Source organism: Rattus norvegicus, chromosome 20 (assembly GCF_021556685.1).
Source record: "Rattus norvegicus strain SHRSP/BbbUtx chromosome 20, alternate assembly SHRSP_T2T, whole genome shotgun sequence".
NCBI lineage: Eukaryota > Metazoa > Chordata > Mammalia > Rodentia > Muridae > Rattus > Rattus norvegicus.
Window position 1 is genome coordinate 18,963,087 of NC_141553.1, and position 23,838 is coordinate 18,986,924.

Below are 23,838 nucleotides of genomic sequence, written 5' to 3' on the forward strand. Positions count from 1 at the left end.
AGCCCCTTCCGTTTCTGTCACCTGCAGACAGCTGCTGGTCTTCCAGAGTTGGCTTGAGATTGTACCTAGTGTTAGGGCTGGTTTGGGTCTTTGACCAAGAACAACCTCAAGCAGGTTCATCGTGGAGAACAAGATACATTAAGCCCTTAACATGGCAAAGAAAACCCAAGGTATAAATCTAGGGCATACCCTGATGATACCAGTGGAGTGGGGCAGGATTTTTTTTAAAGCTTTAATGAAAAAGTCATGGCTTCCCTAGAGTCAACCAAAAACTAGGAGCAACAAGGGTTAAAGACCCAATGGACCAATCAGGAAGATTTCATTACGGTTACTCCTTTAACACAGTGCTTCTTACCCTTCCTAAGGCTGCAACCCTTTAATATAGTTCCACATGTGTGGTGACCCCAACCGTACAATTACTTTTGCTTCTACTTCATAACTGTAATTTTGCTGTTATGAACCGTAATGTAAATATCTGTGTTTTCCGATAGCCGTGGGCGACCCCTGTGAAGGAGTCGTTTGACTTCCCGGGGGTCGTGACCCACAAGTTGAGAACCTCCGATTTAGCAAACCGCTCTATTTTCTGAGAGCATTGGCTTTATCTGTCATTTTTATGTATTGGTAACCCCCAACAATTTAGTGCAAGGTGCATACGTGAACTAAGACCTCGGCCCCGCTACCCCACGTCCGTGCCCACCCCCATCCATATCCGTCTTGCTCTCACCATGTTTACACAGCCATGGGGCTATTTGTAGATCTCCAATCATAAACAGTCTTCCTTTGAACCAGGGTATAGAAGTGGGTAAATCTGCTTTGCCTTGTTTGCATCCGAGAATGAAGCTCACAGGCCGCTTAGCTTCTACCGCAGTGTGGCGTTACAGCAAGAGCTCAGCCAACTCGCTTTGCTCCTGTAAGCTTCAGGAACTGGCTGGGAACTCCACGCCCCATTGCCACCCGCCCGCCCGTATTACAAGTGACTGTCGTCTCTTTGAGGTCACACTAGAGAACAGCGAGAAGAAAGGCATTCTGAGGAGGAGCGGCTAGCCGCCCTGAAGTGTCACAGGTGGTCGCCTAGGGCTCGATCAGATCAGATCCCCACCCCGGGACCAATCCATTTGGAATCTGCACCCCGACCAGAACGCTCCTCTGCAGGGATGCTACGTGGATTTAGAGGCTCAAGCTCCTTGGAAACCAGGGGATACTTCACGTGCCTGCCTCTCTCCACAATAAAGCGGAAGCTTAAGATAATTACCTCTCCCCTTCGCAAAGCGACCAGTATGTACTTGTCACTGAAAAACACGAAAGGCCTAACCAAGAGGTCAAAATGCCAAATCCATAAAACCACAAAGACACATAAAAATCAAGTCAAAGAACCCACCAGCCAAGGCTGTTCTGACCGGAAGATCACCTGGTGTCAGTTTGCAAATTGGACCACACTTAACAGTAATACGCAAATTAACCACATGTGTGGTGACCCCAACCATACAATTACTTTTGCTTCTACTTCATAACTGTAATTTTGCTGTTATGAACCGTAATGTAAATATCTGTGTTTTCCGATAGCCATGGGCGGCCCCTGTGAAGGAGTCATTTGACTCCCCGAGGGTCATTAACCTATCTCTCCTTGGGAACCCTGCATTATTTTTTTAGGTGCCTAAGTGTTAGCACATCAAACCTTAACATTCACGAAACAGCCACATCCCAAAGGTGATGCTTGGTACATTACAAAGTCCTAGCGTGACTGTCATTGGTCCTGTTTATTAATTATCTTCTAAGAACATAAACTATCAGGGACCGTTCGACTAAAATATCATTTTCTTTGCTGCGTTTCTAGACAACTAGAAAATTTCTAAACTTACACATTATCAGCCTAGTGTAGTGTCATCCAGCACTGTCCTCTGGGGCTGAGGCAGGAGGCTAGCAAGTTTAAGGCCAGCCTGAGTTACATGGGAAACTCCTATCTAATAAATAAATACACATTTCTATGTATAAAACTTATTAGCAACGTACTAGGTAAGATGCTTTAGTCGCCATCCATTTTAATATTAGTTGACTTCAGAAAACCAAACACTGCATACAAATACAACAAGACAAACATACGTGCATAACTGATCATGCAAAGTCGCTCTTCTTTAGCCTAAGGAAAATGGCTTGAGACCAAAGCGAAGCTCCTAATTCACTGAGTGGAATCCCCAACTCTGCACAAAGGCTACGTCATTCTGCATGAGCGCCAAGCCCTCTCCAAAGAACACAGTGCCACTTCCGATCGAAATCTCCAGTTTGGAACGAGGGGGGGGGGTGTCACATCCCACCTATGTAAGACCCTACCTAATAAAACCAGGGAGGAGAGAGAGGGAGAGGGCGGTGGGGGTGGAGGGGAGATGAGAGAGAGGGGGAAGGTGCCAGTTTGGAAGGGCGCCTGAATATTAGCTTTCTCGGAACAGCCAGTCCTTAAAGAAGGTACTGCTACATCTCAGACCACATACACGTTATCCTCGCAGCACCGATCCCACTATGCATGCGGCGCCCTTGCACCAGGGAGGCCTCTCCCCGGCAGAGACCTGACAGTGGAGCTGTACCTGGCTTTCTCCGTGGTTCCGGCCACTCTCGGCTCTGAGGATGGATTTGGGCTTTCGGGACTTGAAGTTGCCCATACTGGTTCTCAGCACTCCATCCACTAGCGGGGCCTGTTCTACATGTTGCGGGGCCTCGTGGGAGGGTGGGACGAGTTCGTCTATTTGAGCTGCCACCTGTGGGTAGTTCTCTTTATTGTCTTCATCTCTGCAAAGAAAAAAGAAAAAAAAAAAAGACCCAATTTAGAACGCACCCAAAACAGAATAAACCTGCTTTGAAACGAGCTGCTGGAATTCACCAAGCTGTTTTCAAAGGGAGCCCAGGCACGGGCAATATATAGATAGACTTAAAACCCGAAAAACGGAAATGTCATTTTTGTTTAATTTTTATAGTCAGCGTCTCTTCTATCCCAGACTCGCCTGGAGGTCACATTACTCAAAGGTGACATTGTGCTTCAGTCCCTGTCTTTCCTCCCGCACCCACCAACTGCTTGGATTTCAGGCACGTTGACCACCATGACTGTTTATGTCCGGAGACTTGAACCCAGGGCCTCAGGCGAACTGAGCACAGCCCCAGGAATTCCGTTCTTCCTATCACTCTTTCTTCCTGGTCTTTGCTTGAAAACGCTTTGCTCCCATGAGTATCCTATTTCCCTCCCACGATCTCAGGGTGAGACCTTCCGGTTCTGTCTTGAGATCCCAAAGCGCTGTGTTTAAACAGCACTGGAGCGGCAGGCAGACCAACTCCTGGAACGATCTAACAGGTCTCAGTCTCGTAGGCTGAATCCTAGCCATTGGCAAAGGTAAGTTTGCCACATGGATCTGTTTGGAGAGGAGGCAAGTCATTCGGGCAATTTTTAAGTCACATGATAAGTTGCCCCTAACCAGGCATTTGAACAATGGCTTGAACACAACATAGAAGATACCAGTGTGTGGTCTCCCTCAAGGCTGAGTTACTGAGAGACACGGGTCTGCTAATCCCCGCTATTTTAGAAGCTGAGGTAGGAAGATCAAAAGCTCAAGGCCAGCCTGGGAGACTTAGCACCATCTCAAAACAAAAAGACGGGGGCTAGGGATATGACTTAGTGGAAGAATCCCAGGTTCAATTCCCAGTCTCAGATGCATACATCCTACTTGGTTCTGGTAGAGATCACTCTAGTGGTCTTCCCTCAGCCATCAAGCTCCATATAATATATACCCAAAGGGTAATGTTCTCTTCTGAAATCATTTGCCCCCACTTAAATCTCTACGCCGTTTGCTTTCCGTATTCCTAGCAACGGCAGCCATAACTAAATGAGGGTATAAAAATCGAACTCGTTGCCTTAGATAATCGATATCGGATAACAATGGCGATTCGCTGAGAGCAGCTACTTCCCACCCTAAGCACCCAAGACAACGCTCTGGTAAAGTGGAATAAGAAGCAGCAAGTCCCTAACACAAGAGGTGAAGACAGACAGATGGAACTCACGAAGCTGCGGGTAGGGGAGGGGAGGCAAGGGGGCGGGGCAACACCGGGATTGGTGGTCTGGAGCTCCTCATGTTCTTTCCAGAGAAAGAAAAGAACAGCATCTTTTACAGAAACATTTGTTTCTCATTCAAGTAGGAATCTGAACCCCTCGATGACCAAGTCTGAGACGTTCAATGTGTTTGGTGAATAACGAAGGGCACGTTGTCAAATTTAACGGAGAAGTTCCCAGTACAAGGCTCTCCCCTGGGGATCTCAAAGCTGAGATGAGAATCTCAGAGAGATGTTTGGATTAAAAAAATTAAAAAAAAAAAAAAAAAAAAAAAACGAGATGCCAGATCCAGACGATCTCTTTTTTTTTTCCTCCCAAATCAGAACCAAGGTTGAGACGTACCTGAGCCCAGAGCAGTCGTCTTTGTCTTCATGTAAAGAGTCTGTATCTTCGTCACACCTGAGGCAAAAGGGAAGGTGGCTTGTCAGATACAAATGCCTGCTGCAGTACAAGCAGAAAAAAAAAAAAAAAAAAAAAAAAAAAAACTAGAATTGTGTCAAGGCTAATGTGGGAAAATGATAAAACTCAATGATCCTCACCACTGTCTCTCCAGAGAAAAACAGAACAACGCTCGGCTCCGATTGCCAATGTCACTGATTGCCAATGTCAGTCGAGCAACCATACAATACCGTCATGCACGCCAAAGCGCCGAAGCCAAAAACATCGAACCGGCCGAGCCTTTTCACCTCAAGCTTTGTAGTCTGTCATCTAAGACTTCAGCTCACAACCTTCCCTCTCATACGGTTCTTCGTGTTGTGCTGACCCCCAACCATAAACTTATTTTGTTGCTTCTTCGTAACTGTAATTTGGCTACTGTTATGAATCAAGCTTCAAAGATCTGATATACAGGCTGATGTGGGACCCCTGGGAAAGCGGCAGTCAACTCCCGAAGGGGTCTCGACCCACAGGTTGAGAACCTCTTGGTCTACGCTCACATGCTCTCACTGACGCCAAGATGCTCCCAGCGTGGGGATACCGGGCACCCCGAGGAGTGCTCTCAAAAGAGACCGCTTAAACCTGTATCCGGCACTCTGTCCCGTTCCCCATATCACAACGGCAACCTTGGCAATCTTTCTTTTCTATAAGACTCCTTAATTAGCCTGATGAAAAAGGTTTGGCTCTTCCAAGTTGGGAAAAAAAAAAAATCCCTGGTGTCTCCAACCCCCTGGGGGAAACCTAGAGTAAGAGTGTTGTTCTCCATAAGTAGGAGGGAGTCTTTGTTCCTCTTTCCAGCCATTCACCCTGCCCCGCCCAGCCACACCCTGGAACATTTTCCCATCTCCCATTCCTGTTCACCCTTCACTAGCCAAAGCCAGGAGGTACCAGCTCTGAACAGGAGCCTTCTGAGGCAGATTCACATTCGCTCGCTGGCTCGCACGAACGCACGCACGCACGCACGCCTGTAACGGTGTTCGTTTTAATATACAAATGATGACTCTTCATCCTTAGGTTCTGCCTCCGAGATGTTTTGAGTTGGTTTCTTACTTCGTGAAGCATCTGTGGACACAACGGTACTTAGAAAATCACTACAATTCTTTTTCTAGAGCACCGCCGTGGCTCCCGAGCACACAGCATTGCTTTCAGAGGATGCTCAAAGAGCCTTGGTTTTAGGATGACTCTGCTCCCTAGGCAGAATAACTGAGCAGTTTAAACAACTGAAAAGAGGACCGTTTATTAAGGGTTTGGCTGCCTCCCAGGAGCTCAGTTCGCCTTTTGTGACGGTTGATAGTGATTGTCAACTTAACCGGAGTTTCTAGATCATGTTAATTGATGTGGAAAGACCTGGCCTGAATGTGGGCAGCGCCTGACTGCCAGAGGCTCGTCTTCTTTGCTTCCTGACTAGATGCAATGTGGTCAGTCTCCTCAAGCTCCTGCTTTTCCCACCGTGACGGACAGTCCCCCTCAGACCGTGAGCCAAAATAAACCCTTCCCTAAGTTGTTTTTGTCAGTTTGTCTCGCCACGGCAAGGCGAAAGGTTGAACCAATGTGTCTAGGGTTAAGGACCAACCTGCATGTTTTACTTGAATGTCCAATCCACCGAGGTAAATGCTTCACAGCAATATCAAATTCCTATTAAAGATATTAAGTGTGGATGCCCTCTTCCCTTCTTTCTATTCTTGATTCGGACAAGTTAGACACAGCTATACTCGAGTTAGATGTATCTACACTTAAGTTAGACATAGGTTCGAAGTAACGTTACTTCTAAAGAATACACGATTTTAGAAAGATCTGGATCCTCTTCTGAGAAATTCAGTGTAGAGAGTAAGCGGAAATAAAACAAACAAACACATACGGTGCTTATGCTACATTCAATAGCATATTTAAATATTCATCCCTGGAGATGCTATATAATTAGCCCACAAAATTAACTCAAGAGAGCTCCTGTTCCGTTCCCTTACAGCCTCTTTTTAAATTATGGCTTTTGTGGTGAATTATACAAAGGCCACCTACAGACTTGAACCCTCTTTATTCTAACAGAATATTCCGTTCCCTCTGGCAATAAAACGAAGTTGGCCGAGTTAACAAAATGCCCATCTTGACTGAATCATCTAAACTTCTTTGCCCTCTCAAGTGTTCAGCTACCAACAACTCCATTCTACTTAGCTCATGAAAAGAGCAATTGAGGTCCCAAGTTTTCCTCTCTTCCTCCTCACCAGTATTCTCACACAGCTCATCCTGTAGGCCCTGGGATGTCAACGACAATGTTTTCCGAGAGAAACAGAAGACGTCACTGGATATAGAAATCTAGAATCCTCAGTTCTAAGGATTCCGATTCAACCCACAGTCCCAGCCCAGAGTTCAGCAATGCTACCTGGGGACTTGGTAGTGATGTGTTCCCCTCTGGGAGTCACTGTTTTCTCCTCCAAGCATGCCGGCTTGAAAATGGAAGGTCAGCACCAGAACCTACAGAGGGTAGGTGCTTTGTGGGCCATGAAGGCTGGACCAGATCAGTAGAGGAGAGACATCTCCTATACAATGGCCAATTGCCACTCAGGAGACACAAGCTCAAAACCCTTGGCCCAGCAGTGGAAATGGATGTCCTCCCAGGCCTCAGGGCCCATCCCTGCTCTTTGTGTGGGGTAGAAAATTCTCAGTTGCTTTCCTAGGGCACCACTGACCCCCACTCGATCAGCATCTCATTTTTGTCCTCGGCCAGGAGGGCCTTACAAAAGGACAATGCCAGCCCACTTATGAAACTGGATTCTGCCACAGAAAGCTAGGAGCCTGGCTCTCCATGTCCCCAAGGCCTTCATCGACTCAGACTAAGAGCCTACCTGACCGAGCCTGGTGTTCTCTTATAATCCCATAGTGACGAATGGGAGCTGATTTCCCTCATAGGTCCTCAAAACTGAAAAATACTCTATTAGGTGAGGTAACCGGGGCTCACAAAAGCAGACACTTTTATATGTGTGTATTTGGGTAGGAGTGGGCAGGGGTAGAGGTTGGGAACCTAGAGAAGGTCCACAAGAGGGAAAAGAATAGAAGTTATGATATGCGGACAAGGAAAGGCAGGCGCAGAGAGATGGGGGAGGGGTGGAGGAGGACGGCTGACTGAAACTAAGGGTGCATGAAAACATTACAAGCAAACCTGTTAATTAAATACTGACTTAAACTTTAAAAAAAACCATCATAGAGATGTGTGCAGAAGTAGCTGTTTGGAAGCAGAGCATGTTGTATAAATATTTGTAATCGATTATGAATTTGAGGAAAGGAAATTTCACAAGTCTCACAATAAAGAGGCATGTGGGGATGCTCTTCGGATTGAGCGCTACCCCAGCGGGTCTCCACAAAGTGCCTAGCTGCCAACATTTATATAGCCACTGTGCTTAGGCAGGACAGAAAATGTCAGCAAGGCAGAGTTAACGGCTGATTCCTGGATGTCACTGAAATCTCTTGTCTGTGTGGGAACCAGACTGTGATGGAGAATGGTTTTCTTATGGTTGGCCATGGTGAAAAGGAAAAAAACAAAACAAAACAAAAACAAAACACGTTAAAGACACTTCCAGCAAGCGATTCCTCGGTAGCTCTCCTCAGCAGACGAAATCAGAGAGCCCTTCACTTGCGAGTGTCTGGATCTGGCTGCCCCAACTCCAACCTGTGTCTTTTCTCTCTCTTTTACATTTTGCTGGCTCTGCCGAGCACAAACAAAAGAAAGGGGTGCACAGGTCACAGCTCACATGACAGTCCATACCTTCTCAGTCCAGCCTGACATTAGGAATACCGCCCTCGGGGATGGGGGTGAGGGGCAAGTTAATGCCCAAGATCCCAAGACGTCACTCCAGGGAACCTCACCACTCCAGGGAACCTCTCTAGTTCCTGCTCCACACCTCGAAGATCACGGGCAGAAGTCACATGACATTCCAGGCTATATCCTCAGAGGCTCGGGAGACAGGAAAACCAGACTTCTTGGAATAACGGGAATAAAGGTGTGCCCATGAGGAGTTAAATAGGAAGAGAAGCCCCAGCTCGCCTGGACGGAGGAGAAATGGTTTCTCTTTCCCTGCAACATCCTACTGATGGCGGAAGTTGCCGAGACACAACCTCTTGGGGAATTACCCAGAACCACCTGCGCCAGTGCTCTCTGGATCACCTGACTGAGATGAGCAGGCTGCAGCCTGACCCTACCTTAGCCCCAAACAGCTCTGAGGGTAGAATGTGAAACTCTGGGTTGGGTTCTGTTTTCTTGAACTGTCTCTAGTAGTCTACCCTAGTCTCAAAAACTGTGCTATGTATAACCAAAGATGACCTTGAACTCTAGTCCAATCCTCTTGCCTCTACCAAGGAGTACTGGAGATTATAGTAATCGCTGCCACCACCATCCCGTTTTATTTTGGTGCTCAGAATCAAGCCCAGGTGGTTGGGGATTTAGCTCAGTGGTAGAGCGCTTGCCTAGGAAGCGCAAGGCCCTGGGTTCGGTCCCCAGCTCCGGAAAAAAAAAAAAAAAAAAAAAAAAAAAAAAAAAAACAGAATCAAGCCCAGGGTTTCATGCATGCTAAGCCGCACCCCCAGCCCTGTAGTGTACACTTTTTTTTTCTTTTCTACCACTGAGCCAAATCCCCAACCCCACACTTTTTTTTTTAACTTTTATTTTATGAGCATTGGCCTTTACCCACATGTATGTCTGTGTGAACGTATCAGACTCCCTGATACTAGAGATACAGACAGTTATGAGATGTTACGTGAGTGTTGGGAATTGAACCCTGGTCCTCTGGAAAAGCAGCTGGTGCTCCTAAAGCACTGGGCCATCTCTCCAGCTTCTTCTTGGATTGTAAACTTTTAAGCAGCACCGCCCAGCCGCTTAACTAATAGGCCTCTAAAAATGTCATCATCTAACTGTTTCTAGAACCCAAGCTACCCCGGACCTGACTCCAATCCAAATACCCTTTCTAGGTCCTCCCTTAGCCTGAGTATCAGTAGCTTTTACAGGAGCCAATCTCTTTTCCTGGTGGTGGTTATCAGTTCATTTTTGTAAACCAGCCCTTAGAGAACGTTGGCAACGGAGGCACGAATCTAAATACAGTGACCCAGTAACGGACTTTTAAAGCAACACATCTTGAAAAAATGCTGCAGAAGTGAGGACAGGCTAAGGCCACTCTGATGTTAGGGGTTGGGGGAGAAACTGTATAGAGAATGAGTTAAATTCGCCCAGATTTTCACAGGCATTGCCGAGGCCTGAGAAAAGCCAAGAGGATTCTGCCCTTCATACCTAGTCCCACTCTTCCTTTGACTCTTCCCAGGACCTCCAGCTGGACCTGGCTCAACTGGACATTCTCTTAGACTCAGGAGTGAGGACCAGAATGTGAATCCCCAGCAGACACTTTAAAGCCGGCTCATCATAGCCACGGTACATATAGAAAGCCCTCAGACTGGGGATGGATGGAGACAGAAGGCTCCCCAGAGCTCATTAGCCAGTCTTAGCCCATCCATAAACTCCAAGTTCAGTAAGAGATGAGACTGAATGAGATCAAAGGAGACATAGGAGGTTAACCTCTGACCTCCAAAGGCACCCTCACGCACACAGTGTTTGAGCGCGCTTGGCGCGCAAACGAATACACTCGCACACACATACAATAATCATAACTGGCCAAGCAGTGTCCTTTCAGATTGGACTATCTAACAAAATAGTGCATAGGACTTATGCTTGGATGTGCCTTCCAGGGCAGAGTTTTTAATTTCCATTTTAATAAGGATCAATACCAGACGCCTGAATCAAAGGAACAGCTTCTCCTAGTGGAACTTCAGTAGTCTGGGGAAGTGACACTGGACATGGGTGGGGACAGGAGCCAGAGGACCGTCACCTCTCCAAAACCCTGAAGAGGAAAGGGTCACCTCAGGACAGACTACGATCTCATCCAGACACTTCCAAGACACCTGGTATGTCTGTGTCTCAAGATAGCACCCTCTGGTCCTGCAGGGTAAGGGAATGTGCCCACAGATCCATGAGCAGGCTCATATTATTAAGAGGAAAAGACAAAAAGCATTCTGTTTGATAACCACTGGTTTAGGATGCCCCCCCTGTCTGAGCTGCGTCTCACCTGTGGCGCTTTGGGTATGTTGTAAGTTCCTTAGATTCTTACATTAGCCAGATGGCTTCCCAGACACTACTCACAGCCTTTGAGAAGGAACCTCTGTCACTTCTCTGAGGGTAACGTGATCTTATGCAATCAGAATTCCTCGGGGAGTATCCAAGGACAAGACACTATAGTCTCCCCAGCATTTAACCACAACAGACACACACACACACACACACACACACACACACACACACACACCATATGAAAGCTAGAACTAAAAGTCTCCATCTTGAAACCCCTGGGCCTGTGACTGTGGCTGACTCTAGGAATTCAGCCACACAGCGTTCCTAAGAATCAGGCCCAGAAAGCCCAGCAGAGGAAAAGAAAGGCATTACCTGACCACTTAGCAGGAAATTCAGGCCTCATCCTTGGCCTCAGATCTCTCTCTCTCTCTCTCTCTCTCTCTCTCTCTCTCTCTCTCTCTCTCTCTCTCTCTCTCTGGCAAGGCAATGTCCCTACCATAACCAGGGTTCCAGACAGTGCATCTTCAAAAGTCAACCTGGTCTTTATTTTAAAGAGACGCCACTTAGGTGAGCTCAAAGCAGGGTACTAAGTCAGTAGCAAACCAAGCAGGATAAGCAAAGGTGCATGGGGAAGAGGCCTCAGGAAACACAGAGGACCCTCAGACCTCCCTCTCCAAGTCTGGAACAGTGGCAGAATCTGAAAGCCAAAAGATGCTTTATCTTTAGCAAACAACTCCCAAGCCACTTGTGGCCTCTGTGTGAAACTCACGTTTCTCTTAAGTAGTGGGATACACAACTCTGCACTCGCGCACGCGCGCGTGCACACACACACACACACACACACACACACACACACCCTGCTGCAAAGCTTTTCCGAGTAGCTTTTACCAAAAGTTCCCAGAAGTAAACACTTATTTCCCTATGATAAAACACAATACATACTATACATCCCAGCTATATGTAAATCACATACAGTGCCAGCAAAATCTACATATTTGCTTCCAATATATAGATTTTATTATTAAGAAAATACTAAGGAAGAAATGACCAGAATAAAAACGAGGCACTATAATCGTCAACACACACACACACACACACACACACACATATGGGCTGGCCTGGAGTAAACCATTATTTCCCTCCCTCCACTCTGAACTGTTGTTAGTCAGGCGAGGCGTTTCTCTATAGTCACATTAGCGTGGCCAGATGAGAAAAATTACAAGAAGGCATCTAGAAAAGTTTACCGCGCTGTCTTAAAAAAAAAAAATTAGTACACACGGAGGAGGGAGATGAGTTTACCCTGTTTAAATATGCTGGAATTAAACTCCAGCTCTCTCACATCAGTCTATTTGGGGCAAATGTACACAGCCTGCACGCCATGAAAACTGACACTCATGTTGGCAAAATACAACCCAGCTTCCTTTCTGACATGTCACATAGATTTTTTTTTAAGCTAAGCTTCAAGATTGCATATTTGGGGGCACAGAGCCTCCCGCAGCAAACAAGCTAGGTTTATTACTCCCCCAACCCCCATTTCCCCCACCCCCGGTTGCTAAAATACTGGTTGCAACCTGTGTGAGGTTTGTGGGTCCCTCCAGTCTCGCAGCCCTAGGTTCCAGGAGACAATGCATCGCCTGGGAAGAGGGGCTGGGAACTGGGTGGAGTGGGATGGGGTGGCAGCGGGAGGGGGATACCTTCACCCCAGTTGCTTCGGAGACAGGAATGCAAGTCGATTGTAATGGCAAGAAGCACTTACTCAGTTACAGCGGCGCTGCCGAAGGAATTATCCTGAAGGCTGAAACAGAAACAAGAAAACATGAGCCAAGTCCGGCGGGGGAGCCGTCTCCCTAATTGCTCTCCCCGAGTTAGAGCATGCACACAAACATGGCATTGCCAGGCAAGTCTTAGGGCTCGCCCGGCTCGCTCGCTCTACCTTGGGCTGCTGTCTGCACATGCTCCTGACGACACCCCCAGCAGGGGCCCCGCGGCACCGGCGAACCACAAAGCCCAGCAGTCTGCGAGGCTGCGGGGACGATGGGGCGGGGCGCGGCGGCGCGCGACCCAGGGCTTCTGCCCCAGGAACCTGGAGCTGCTCCTCACAACCCTGGTAGCCAGCTAGGAGCTATAGGGAGTCCTAATTGCTTGAGCCTGCCACCTCAGCCTCAGCTGGCAATACGGATATCCCCCCCAGTGGATGCAATGCCCGCCTCCCATGGCTTGTTACCTCCCCAGCCCCCACACCACCCGGGGGATGCAAACGTGAAAAGATGCTTCTATCGCTTTTCCTGAAAGCAAGGAAGGATCGAAAAGGGGGAAAGGATATTTGACTTATTTTCACTGTGTGTTGGTTTTTACTGCCTAGAACAAAAGAGGCTCCCAAAGGCAGGCTGTATCCTGACAGGTCGGTCTGTGCTCTTGTTATTTTATTCCGCGGGAGGAAGCGCCCAGCTCGGGACCACGGAGCTGTGAATGAATCTAAGCAGGGCAAGTGTAGAATGCTTTACAGGCCCTAGCCGGTGCCTAGGACACTAGGGAGATAGAACCCTACACCCACAGCAGCACGGCACCTTCACAAAGGATGGAGTGACAACTCATACACGTTCCCTTCAATGGAGTCTGCTCTGTTGGGGAAAGGGAGGGCCGGTCAGCCCCACCCCCGCCCCGCTTTATTCTTGCTTGGGGATGTTTATCCTGCTCTGTTCTCATTGTCCATGTTTCCTGACGTGTTGCCCTTGACTTGGAATAAACAGACGTCTCTGAAAGACCTGTCTCTGAATTTTTGAAATACGATCGCATGATAGTACAACACGTACGTATTGGACCATACTGTGCATGTGTTCTTACTCCTACTGTCCCATGGAACTAGGTTGTGGATGGCAGACACCTCACCATGTTTGTGGCAACGTGAAGTCTAATTGCAGGCTATCTTCCTGTCCACAGATCTGAAGACGGTCAAGTTCCCAAATGCCCCTGCCCTCAGGGGCTGTGGTGCTCATTCTGGGTAGTCCAGTGTGGAGAAAGACCAGCTGTTTTGTTGTGTAAACATCTCCAGTGATTCATCTGGGATGGGAAGGAAGATCGCTTTCAACTGAGAAACTGCGGTGGATACTGTGGGCCTATTGAAAATAAAAGGAACCCTCCACCCTCCGAGAGACCCGGCAAGCATCTGAAAGAGTCAGAAGCAGATACTAGCACCCAACCAATGGAGAGAAGCCGGGGGGAAGGAAGGCCCCGTGAAAGACCAGAAGTTTCAACTGACCTTGACCCCTGAGATCTCTCAGACACGGAGTCACCAACCAGGCAGCATACACTAGCTGATGTGAGACGCACCCCCCCACACCCTCACACCCTCCCACACCCCCACATCCCCACACCCCCACACACATATACAGCAGACGACTGCCTGGTCTGACTTAAGTGAGAGAAAATATACCTAACCCTCAATTCACTTGAGGCCTCAGGGAGTAGGGAGGCCTGGTGGGGTGGGGACATCCTCTTGGAGAAGGGGAGCAGGGCGGGAGGAGGGGGGATGGGATGGGATGGGGAGCGGTGGGGGAGGGGTGAAGAGGAGACCGAAAGGGGGAATGAAGACTGGACTGTAAAAAAAGGGTTATGGAATAGTAAATAAATAAATATTTTAAAAATTTTAAAAAGGAAAAGGAAATGAAATGAGAGATGTGCTTCAGAAATCCAGAGATTCAATAACAACACGCAGAGGGAGGAAAAGTCTAGTTCTCAACAAACCACAAACAGAAAGGATCCAGACGAGAACTGTATACATGGAAGAAAGACAGTCGTTCGGTATATTATGGCTAAAAGTTAAGAACACTCTAGAATAAAAGCCTGCCGTAAAGCACTTGGGTTGCTAAACGTCTTATGTTGTTCGAAGCTTACATCTGATTTTTTTTTTTTTTTTTTTTTTTTGGTAAGTGGCTTTCAAGTACCTTTTTTTTTAAATGAGATGTCCTGTTCACCTTGGAATGAACAATACTGATCGCTATCACAAAAGGTTCTTTTGGAGCCCTCGGCTTATCTGAACAACAATTCAGGGAAAGTTCAAAGGGAGAAGAGGAAAATTATCTCTAGAATCTGTTAAGGAAGCATGAGTGTTTCCCAGGACAGCGACTGGCGTCCAGACTTCTCTGTGGTTTGACATAACACGGCCAAGACGGGTTTTCAAAAGGGGAGATATTATAAGTTCAAAGACAGCAAAGAAAACTATTTTGTCTTTTTGACTCTGAGATGGGACTTAGGTAAGCAAAATGTTGTGGGCAGGGTGAGAACAGAAGGGGACGACAAATGCACTCGATCGATGTGCTTCTCAAACGCCTTAAAGTCCAAGAGAACACTTAGACTAAGCAGACCGATTACTGTCATGCCTACCTGGCTTCCTTGGAAGAACTAATAAAAGCATATTTAACACTACGTCAGATGCAGTCCCTGTTAACCTGAAGCCTTTGCTCTTCACATGCATGTGTGTGCAGAATGGACAGGATGTGCGGTGTACAGTTCAATAGATAGACTCACTGGGGACAGATAGGTTCAATGGGATTAGCTCACCGACATGCTAAAAGCTTCCGTTTTTCTGAATTTCTCACTTAAATCTAATATCTAATATCTAATATCTTTATTTCTTCAGGGTTTTCTTTTTAATTTATTTTTATTTTATGTGCATTGGTGTTTTGCCTGTGTGTATATCTGTGTGAGGGTGTCAGATCCCCTGGAACTGGAGTGACAGAACGGTTGTGAGTTCCCAGGTGGGTCCTGGGAATTGAACTCAGGATCTCTGGAAGAGCAGTCAGTGCTCTTAACTGCTGAGCCATCTCTCCAGCCACACGCATGCCAATAGCTTCTCGGTCATAGTGTTTTCATTCCAACATTCCTACTCTGCTGTGTCAAAAACAAAGAAATCAGGGAGAGCGTGTGAAAGGAATCTATGAGTCAAGTTCAAGACCAACCACTTACCAGTAGTTTAAACTTTTTTGAAAAAAAAAAATCACCTTATGACTTTCTTTCCTCATTCTTAGATAGAGATAAAAATCTGTTCCAGTGGTTCTTCCAAAGATTAAATGACATTCTTGGTACCGAGAAATTAAAAAAAATTTTGAGGGGTTGGAGATTTAGCTCAGTGGTAGAGCACTTGCCTAGCAAGCGCAAGGCCCTGAGTTCGGTCCCCAGCTCCAAAAAAAAAAAAAAAAAAGATAAAAGAAAAAAGAAAAAAAAAAGAGAAAAGAAAAAAAAAGAAAAAATTTAAACGGTTAATAAGTTGCTCGTTTTATCCTTGTTCTCATAGTTATAAAAGGAAAGACATAAACATGGAGCTTGGAAGGAAAAAACTAGCTGTGAATGGATAACAGGTTTATAGACAACACTGACTTTCTACCCCCAGGCTTCCACGCTGTTCCGTGGCTTCTTCACGTCTCTGAAAGTCATCACGTTTGACCAGACGCAGATGGGGTGGGTTGCTCTAGGTGGAATGCGCTCCATGGACAATGTTTGTGGATTCGCTTTGTAACTCAATTAAAAGTGCTTGCACATCCCTGGAGGACCAGACAATTCTGAGAAAACACTTTCTGGGGGACGCTGGGGCATCGGGCCAGACTCTTTACAATGACAGGAAAGTCAACAGAGGCTTGCTCCTTTGGCCTGGACACAGTGACCTGCTGCTTCCTGCCAGTCCTCCAGGGGACAGCCAGGCCTCTTGCCTCTCCACAGACATAATTTTCCACTAAAAAGATTCCCTCTCCTTATATCTGTCTCCTTTAATCCTTTGCTTTCTTGCCCTAGTCTTTGACACTTTAGCAAAAGGGGCCTCATTGCTCTGAGTGGTTATTGTCTGAGCTACTGAGTCCCCAACAGACACAGGTGACATTCTCTTTCGGGTCACCTCCATTTTGCCTCACGATATCTCTCTGTTCCACCTAACGTAAAGGGTATGTTCAGCGCAGGTAGGTGGGAAAAATGAAACGTTAAATCTTATAGAGGATTCTGGATTTCGTGAGGACAGTGGAAGTGGTGTGGGAAAGATCTTAAATAAGATGTACAAGGAATCAAAATGTAGGGATAACATCAAATAAAAGCAAGCCGAGATAGATACCTGGTGGGGTGGTTTGAATATACTTGACCCACAGAGAGTGGCACTATTAGGAGGTGTGGCCTTCTTGAAGGAAGTACGTCACTGTGGGGGCGGGCTTTGAGGACTCCTAGCGCTCAAGCTCCACCCAGTGCAGAAGAGACCCTCCTGACTGCCTGCAGTAATCTTCTCCTGGCTGCCTTCCGATCAAATGTAGAACTCTGGGCTCCTCCAGCACCATGTCTGCCTGCATGCTACCAGGCTTCCCACCGTGATGATCATGGACTGAACCTCTGAAACTGTAAGCCAGCCCCAGTTAAATGCTTGCCCTTAGAAGAGTTGCCTTGGTTATGGCTTCACTAAAACACCTGAAAAGATTTATAAAATCGATTGGGTGAATGCTGTGTTTTTATAATTATAATATAAATGAATGTGAGGCAAAGATTATCAATTTGAACTATTAAAATATTTTCAGGGGTCATCAAGATAGCTTGGTGAATTAACACTCTTCCACTAATGCAAGGTTTGAGCCTAGAGATCTTCGAGGTAGGAGGAGTGAACCAGCTCCTACAGGCTGTGGGCTGTCTTCTGACCTCCATGAACATGCCATGGCACCCTTGTGCAAAGTCTGCATACTCTCTCTCTCTCTCTCTCTCTCTCTCTCTCTCTCTCACACACACACACACACACACACACACACACACACACTAAATAAGTAATCTTGAGGGGAAACTAATATGTAATCCTTCTAATGGAAAAAATATAATTTCTCATGCTTGTAAGAATTAGGTTGCTCTACTGCTTACATCTAGAATAAAAGCTAAGAATCTTAATACACTTTTATCAGATCATGTCTCTTCTGCCCTGGGGGGGGGGGGGAACTGAACTATCTAACCACATGGGCCTCCCATGGTGTGACAACAGGTGATGTCACCCTACCCTAGGGCCCATGGGAATGTCATTCTTTAGCTGAGACGTTCTACCATGAATTTTGGAGTTAAGGACATCTTCCCTGAAACCCTCCAAAGCCTGGAGTCACCTCCCACCCTTCTCCCCTTTATTTGCATCATCAACTCTGTACTGTTTTGCATTTGGCATTTGCTGTACCTTCATCCAGTTAGCGTGTGACTGTTTCTGAACAGCGGAACCCAAGTTCTTATTCACCACTGAAACTCCGGGGCTAAAATCGCTCGAGCAAGCTAACTAATGAATACGTTTTTGTGGAAGGGAATCAGTGAGTGGATGTTTAGCTTCAGTTTTCAAGACAATGCTTGATTTACCATAGTTTCCCTCTTCTTTCCCCATTTAGTTTGAACATCTCTAGTTCTTACTTAAATTCATTTTAAATAAGATTTTCCTCGAGACGAGTTATTTTTAGGCAACGAGGCTATCCTCTACCAGACACTCCTCCTTCCTTTGCTTAGCAGGGACAACAAACAGATCCCATGCTGTTCTGACAAACCCAGTGGGTCCCAGTCCAACAAGGAGAGGTAGAAGTTGGGTTCTCAGTAATGTTTGCAATGGAGATGGAATTAGGGTATGGTCAGACAGGGGAGGGGAGCAGTGGAGGTGTCAACATGGAACCCGTGGAATTGAAGACTGTTTTAGAACAAAACATATTTCACTTTCAGCCCTTGCGCTTGAATTGAATTTCGGAGAGCCAATATCATCATGATCTTGACTTTGGTAGTTACCCTGTCTGATTCTTGCTCTTCACCACCCAAACTTCCAGGACCCTCTGTCTCTAGTCTTTAAATATTTGATGTCCAAACATTCATATTCCATAAATCTACCTTTCTGGCTGTTCCAGTTCTTTCAAAAACAAAAACAAACAAACAAACAAACAAACAAACAAACAAAAACAAAACACATATACACACACCAACAAAAAAATATGACAAGTTACATCCTCTGTCCCTGTTACTTCCACCCAGGGCTGGAGTAACCCTCAGAAGTAACCTATTCCATCTTCTATTGTGTAGCCAAATGTTGCCAGTTTCTTCTTTAGATCCCCATATGACATACTTAGACTAAAATGTAGGAGCAGCCTCTTCCCTGCACCTGGGAGTCTGGTTGTGGTCTACTGACAAGAGGGGAACAAGCTTTCCACCTCCTTCACTTGACAGTGAGCTCTTGTCTGTGGCCCAGGATCCCTGGGGCTCTCCCAGTTGTGTCTTACCTCCAGTTCTCAAGGTTAAACAACGCTCCAGAACCTCACTCGTCCCATCCAGGAGAGGAGTTAGCTCATTGGCATCACTGAATGCCAGAGCCAATTTTACATGTATTTCATAGAATTGTTAGACTTGGCATTTCGTCGTACTCCTAAACCCAACCTTTCAGATCCATTGTTGCCACACGGTTTAGCAAAGATAATATTATCAGCCCCCCCCCCAGCTTCACAGACTCAGTGGGCTGTGGATATAACTCTTGCAAAGAGATGTCATATTTACTAAATATGGGTTCATTCAATTCATGTTGCCTGGCTCACATAAATTAGGGAAAGTAACACAGTAGTCACTTCAAACATCAGAATTTTGATTATGTGAAGCTACTTTCTTTACAAGTTTTGTGTAGGAAAAAATGAAAGAAATGAGAAAAAGATCTCGTGCCTAATATTGGAGGTACTTTTAGGAAGAGAAACAGCTTTCTCCTCCCACGGTTGCCATTGACGACTCCTTTGTTGGAAGTCTCTGTCTTCATGTGTACTCTGTGACAGTGGACCAGGCGAGGCTACCCACACCTCACCTGAAAAGTCCTTACATAAGTGCCCCTGTCGGATTTCCACACAATTTGCCCCGTATCTCTTTAAAATTTTCAAGCCATACCTATTATTCTCTATAGTCTTCAATAGCCTAAGGCAACCGTGTCATTTTGTTCCAATTTTGAGGGTCGGGGGTTATAGGAAAGTGCTCCTGGACTTCTAGTGGCTGACCCATGTAGTTCTGTATGTGTGTGGGGTGGAGGGGCTGAGGGTGGGGGTTGGGGGGGATATGTGGCTGGAGGCCATCTTTCAAAATGGTGTCTTCACTCTCACAGTAAATAGTTCAGTGTTCTTTGACCTTCTCTCCAGGTTTCACTTCATAATTCTGGTGTCTCGATGCTGCTCCAACTTCTCCTGGTGAGAGGCTATTTCCCCACCAGTGAAATGACCCAATTCGCGCCAGATTAGATTAGATTAAAGGCAGGTGTCTTGGTAAGGGTTTTACTACTGTGAAGAGACACCATGACCAAGGCAGCTCTTACAAAGGACAACATTTAATTGGGGCCGGCTTACAGGTTCAGATGTTCGGTCTATTATCGTCAAGTTGGGAAGCATGGCAGCATCCAGGCAGGCCTGGTGTAGGAGGAGCGGAGAGTTCTACATCGTCATCTGCAGACAGAAGACTGGCTTCCAGGAAGCTAAGAGGAGGATCTTAAAGCCCACGCCCACAATGACACACCCACTCCAACAAGGCCACGCCTACTCCTACAAGGCCACACCTCCTAATAGAGCCCCTCCCTGGGCCAAGCATATTCACACCACAGGTGGTCTGTCTGCCTCATTAAAGCGGCTACTACAAGCAATAGTCATTGACGGTTGCTTTTCAACAGCCAGTCGTGCCAGGAACTGTAAGGTATATTACAACTTGTTAAGTCGTTTGTCAAATATTGACAATTGTGAATAATTTAACTCCTAAATAATAAATTAGAACAGGTCCAAGTCGTTCCCTGCATAGTCTCCATCTGGTATGCATACATGTGTAACTCCATTCATCAGCGAAGACGAAGGGGTAGACTCCGTTGCCGCTTTTTGGCAGGAAATGGCTCACCGCCAGGGCACACTAACGGCAAAACTTCCACCTCGACCATCATCCATCCTCTATATCTTGGAGGAGAACAAACAAAAGGATTTAAAATGTGTAGCTTAGAGCCTCTTGCTGCCCAAGCAGCAGTAACTACCTGGAGAACAGCTGGGCAAAATCCAATTACGGAAAAATTCTGAAATTCTTTGCAATTGGTTAGCACTAGTGAACCATGGTCGGTCCTGCCTTCTGCTTTTCTCTCTCCTTCCTCCGGCCTTTCCCCCTGAGAGTCTATACACCGCCATAACGAGACATAGAAAAATGTAGCCGCTACCAATTTTCCTGGGAAAACAACTCAGTGGTACGTCTCCGTCAAACTATGGCAGGAACGGTGTTCGCCAACATTTCAAATACAACAAATCGATGCCTAGCTCTGGAAGCCTCTGTCTTACTCCACAATTGCTACTCTTTAATAAACGAGCACAGCATAGCTGTCTTCAGACACACCAGAAGACCATATCGGATCTCATGATAAGGGGTCCTGAGCCACCATCTGGTTGCCCGGAATTGAACTCAGGACCTCGAGAAGAGCAATCAGTGCTCTTAACTGCTGAGCCATCTCCCCAGCCCCAATAAGAGTGTTTAAACATAAAATATGCGCATATCGCCTCTGTTCTCCCTCTGCAGACCTTCCGACACAATCTGCTCATCACCTGTGACTGGTGCGCACATACCCACAGATAGTAGCATTCCCCGAGGCTCTGGAGCACAGAGCCGACCTCCTGTATTCTGCTTGAGTCCCTCAATGCAAGGTTTAGCTCATGTCACTGCTGGCCTTGTTGGCACCAGGGTTGACTTGGTACCGATGATGATGACAGACCTCTTAGTTGCCTCAAGAAATCATTGAAAGGAGCCAGGAAGACAGCTCAACAGAGAAAGGCGCTTACCACCAAGCCTTCCCCTCCCCTCTCCCTGTCGTTACCACAATAAGGAAGTCTCCAGTTTGTGGCACTCATCTGAAGTCTTTGAAATCACCAAGAGGCATAGGTGATGGAGAGCCCAACCAGTTTTAGGTCCCACCCTTTGCTTCCTGGGCTATCCCCCCAACCCCCGTCTCTCCCCACCCCCACCGCCGCCCCTCCCCACCCCAGCTCCCCCTGCTTTCTTGGCTGGTGGCTCCAGCTCACCTTGTGACATGTATTTGAAAGCTATACCCAACACTGATTTGACTGTGTTGCTGTCACCAAGGACGTAGCCACTGGGATCCAGGATGGACAGAAATCTTTTAGAAGTCGTGAGCCAGCCTCAACCTTTCCTCCTTTAAGATTCTTCTGGTGAAGTATTTTGTCCCGGCAACAAGGAAGTAACTAACATTGGAGCTAACCTTTTCTGGAATCCAGTGCGCCCAAGATATGGTCAGTTAGATCTCACAGTTTTTAGTGGTTTGGTCCACTTGAAGCCTATGATTTGTGAGTAAATGTAAAATTAAACTTGTATATCTCATTTTTGAAAGGGAGGAGAGACAAGGAGAAGAGAGGAGAGGAGGGGAGGGGGGAAGAGAGGAGAGGAGAGGGGAGGGGAGGAGAGGGGAAGGGAGGGGAGGGGAGGGGAGGGGAGGAGAAGAAAGGGGGAGGGGAGGGAAGATGAGACAGAAAGGGTACTGAAGGAGAGAAGGAAGGAAACAGGGAAAAGGATAAACAAAAAAAGAAAAAAAGAAGAAAATTAAATAGGTGGAACTTTAAAGTTAAAATTATAGGTTTTACGTTAACAGAAGGGGGGAAAAAAAGACTAAATAAAACCGGTGAAGATCGGCTAGTAGTTAGAAACTTGAATCAATGCTATTGAAACATTGTTAAACAGTGGCTCTCTCCTGAGATGTGGGTTTCCGGGCTCTTCTGCGCAATCTCAAGCACCTAAGGAAGAAATTGCTTTCTCTGTTTTGAATGGAACCGGGCTGCTCCTTACCGTTTCCTTCTGTTTTCTAGGGAACATAGAAATGCAGCTTGAGTTTCCACAACTGTGTTTAGTGGTCTAGCCTGGCTACCTATGACTTTGCTGCTTATAGAGTTGGTTCTGTGAGAGAAGCTCACAGGGTGAAGAAGATCATCTCCCCTCTATTATAAGGAGGAGGGAGGAGGGGAGAGGAGGACGGAGAGGAGAAGGGAGAGGAAGAGAAGGAGTAGGAGCAGTAGCTGAAGCTTGGGGGCTTCTGAGGTAAAGGAAAAGGCTGAGGGGACCGCCAAGGATGAGAAGCGTCAAAGGTCTGGTGGGATGAAGGGGTGTGGGCGGTTGGAGACAAGGGGAACGCTCACATTTCCAGTCAAGGTCTGGGATTTCCCTGGTGTTACTCATTTCTGATCAATCCTCTTTCTAACATTATGAGAAGTAGCCCCATGGTGAAGGAATCCTCTCACACTCTCCAGGGTGCAGAGCGAATGTGGTCCCTGATGCCGCGTGCTTATGAGAACGGTGGTATAGTTGGGGGCCTTCCTTGGGGTTCTCATGAAGTTGACCAGGCACTTCCTGTTGTGCAGTATACGGTCAAACGTTCAATTGGGAGATTTAGGTTCACGCTATAGCAACTAACGGGGACCAGAGGAAGCTGCTACAGGGGCTGCCTCTGGTCTCCTTGTCATGTTGTCTGTGGCTCTCACCCCCAACTCTGCCCCACTCTTCTTCTAGGCCAGCAAAGTTTAAATCCAAAGGATTTTAGACTTTTTTTTTCTTAAAAGACTGAGTCTCAGAATGGCAATCTGAATGGGATGGTCCCCATTGTTCGGACACTTGAATATCCGGTCCCCAGTCTGCCGCTGTTTGGGAAGCTTAGGAGGTGTGGCCTTGCTAAAGGAAGTACGTCAGTGGAGGCGGGCTTTGAAGTTTCAAACGCTTTGTGCCGGTTTTTGAGTTGGCTCTGTCTGCTTCCTGTTTGCTGATCAGAGCTCTCTGGTGATCCTGCCCCCCGCGGCCATGATTCCCTACATTGATGGACTCTTTCTTAACCCTCCGGACTGATAAGCCTCCACCAACCTCTTCCTCCTATAAGCTGTCTTGGCCACGATGTTTTCCCACAGCAATAGAAAAGGATTAATACACCTGCGTAGTCCAGCTTGTCTTTGACTACATTGTGTATCCAAGGATGACCTTGATTTTTTTTCTGCTTCTACCTCTGAAGTGCTTGAATTTTAAACCTTTTAGACCACACCCAGGTGTCCTTTTAAAAAAAAAATTAAAAAAAAAAAACATTTCCAATGTACGCAAAATTTTCAATGACTAGAAGGACAAACAGATTCCCATTTACCATCAAAGCAATCAATTGATAAAACTGAACTGATCCCCTTCTGGTAAGGAAGGGACT

At 46.7% G+C, this 23,838-nt stretch overlaps 1 protein-coding gene and 1 long non-coding RNA gene across 11 annotated transcripts in view; one reads left to right on the top strand and one right to left on the bottom strand.

The window, feature by feature from the left end:
* Positions 1-12,804, bottom strand: part of Fam13c (family with sequence similarity 13, member C) — a 122,206-nt gene extending 109,402 nt beyond the window's left edge. For 2 of the 9 annotated variants that reach the window (XM_087597259.1, XM_087597258.1), the window contains exons 1-4: positions 6,745-6,803; positions 6,099-6,160; positions 4,433-4,489; positions 2,580-2,781 (exon numbers count right to left, since the gene is read on the bottom strand). In XM_087597259.1, coding sequence (XP_087453385.1) covers positions 2,580-2,781; positions 4,433-4,489; positions 6,099-6,160; positions 6,745-6,765 — 342 coding nt within the window. In that variant the 5' untranslated portion in view covers positions 6,766-6,803. Of the gene's footprint in view, positions 1-2,579; positions 2,782-4,432; positions 4,490-5,413; positions 5,588-6,098; positions 6,161-6,744; positions 6,821-12,384 lie in introns of those variants that run through there. The other 7 variants (XM_087597261.1, XM_087597260.1, NM_001399503.1 and 4 more) reach the window with 6 other exon arrangements.
* On the top strand, positions 6,868-14,484 carry LOC120098902 (uncharacterized). 2 transcript variants are annotated; one of them, XR_015645754.1, is made up of 2 exons: positions 6,868-7,003; positions 13,569-14,272. It is a non-coding gene; the product is annotated as an uncharacterized LOC120098902 (long non-coding RNA). The 2 variants fall into 2 exon arrangements; XR_015645753.1 differs by lacking the exon at positions 6,868-7,003 and adding an exon at positions 12,691-13,437 and having other exon boundaries at positions 13,569-14,484.
* Positions 14,485-23,838: the final 9,354 nt, after the last annotated feature.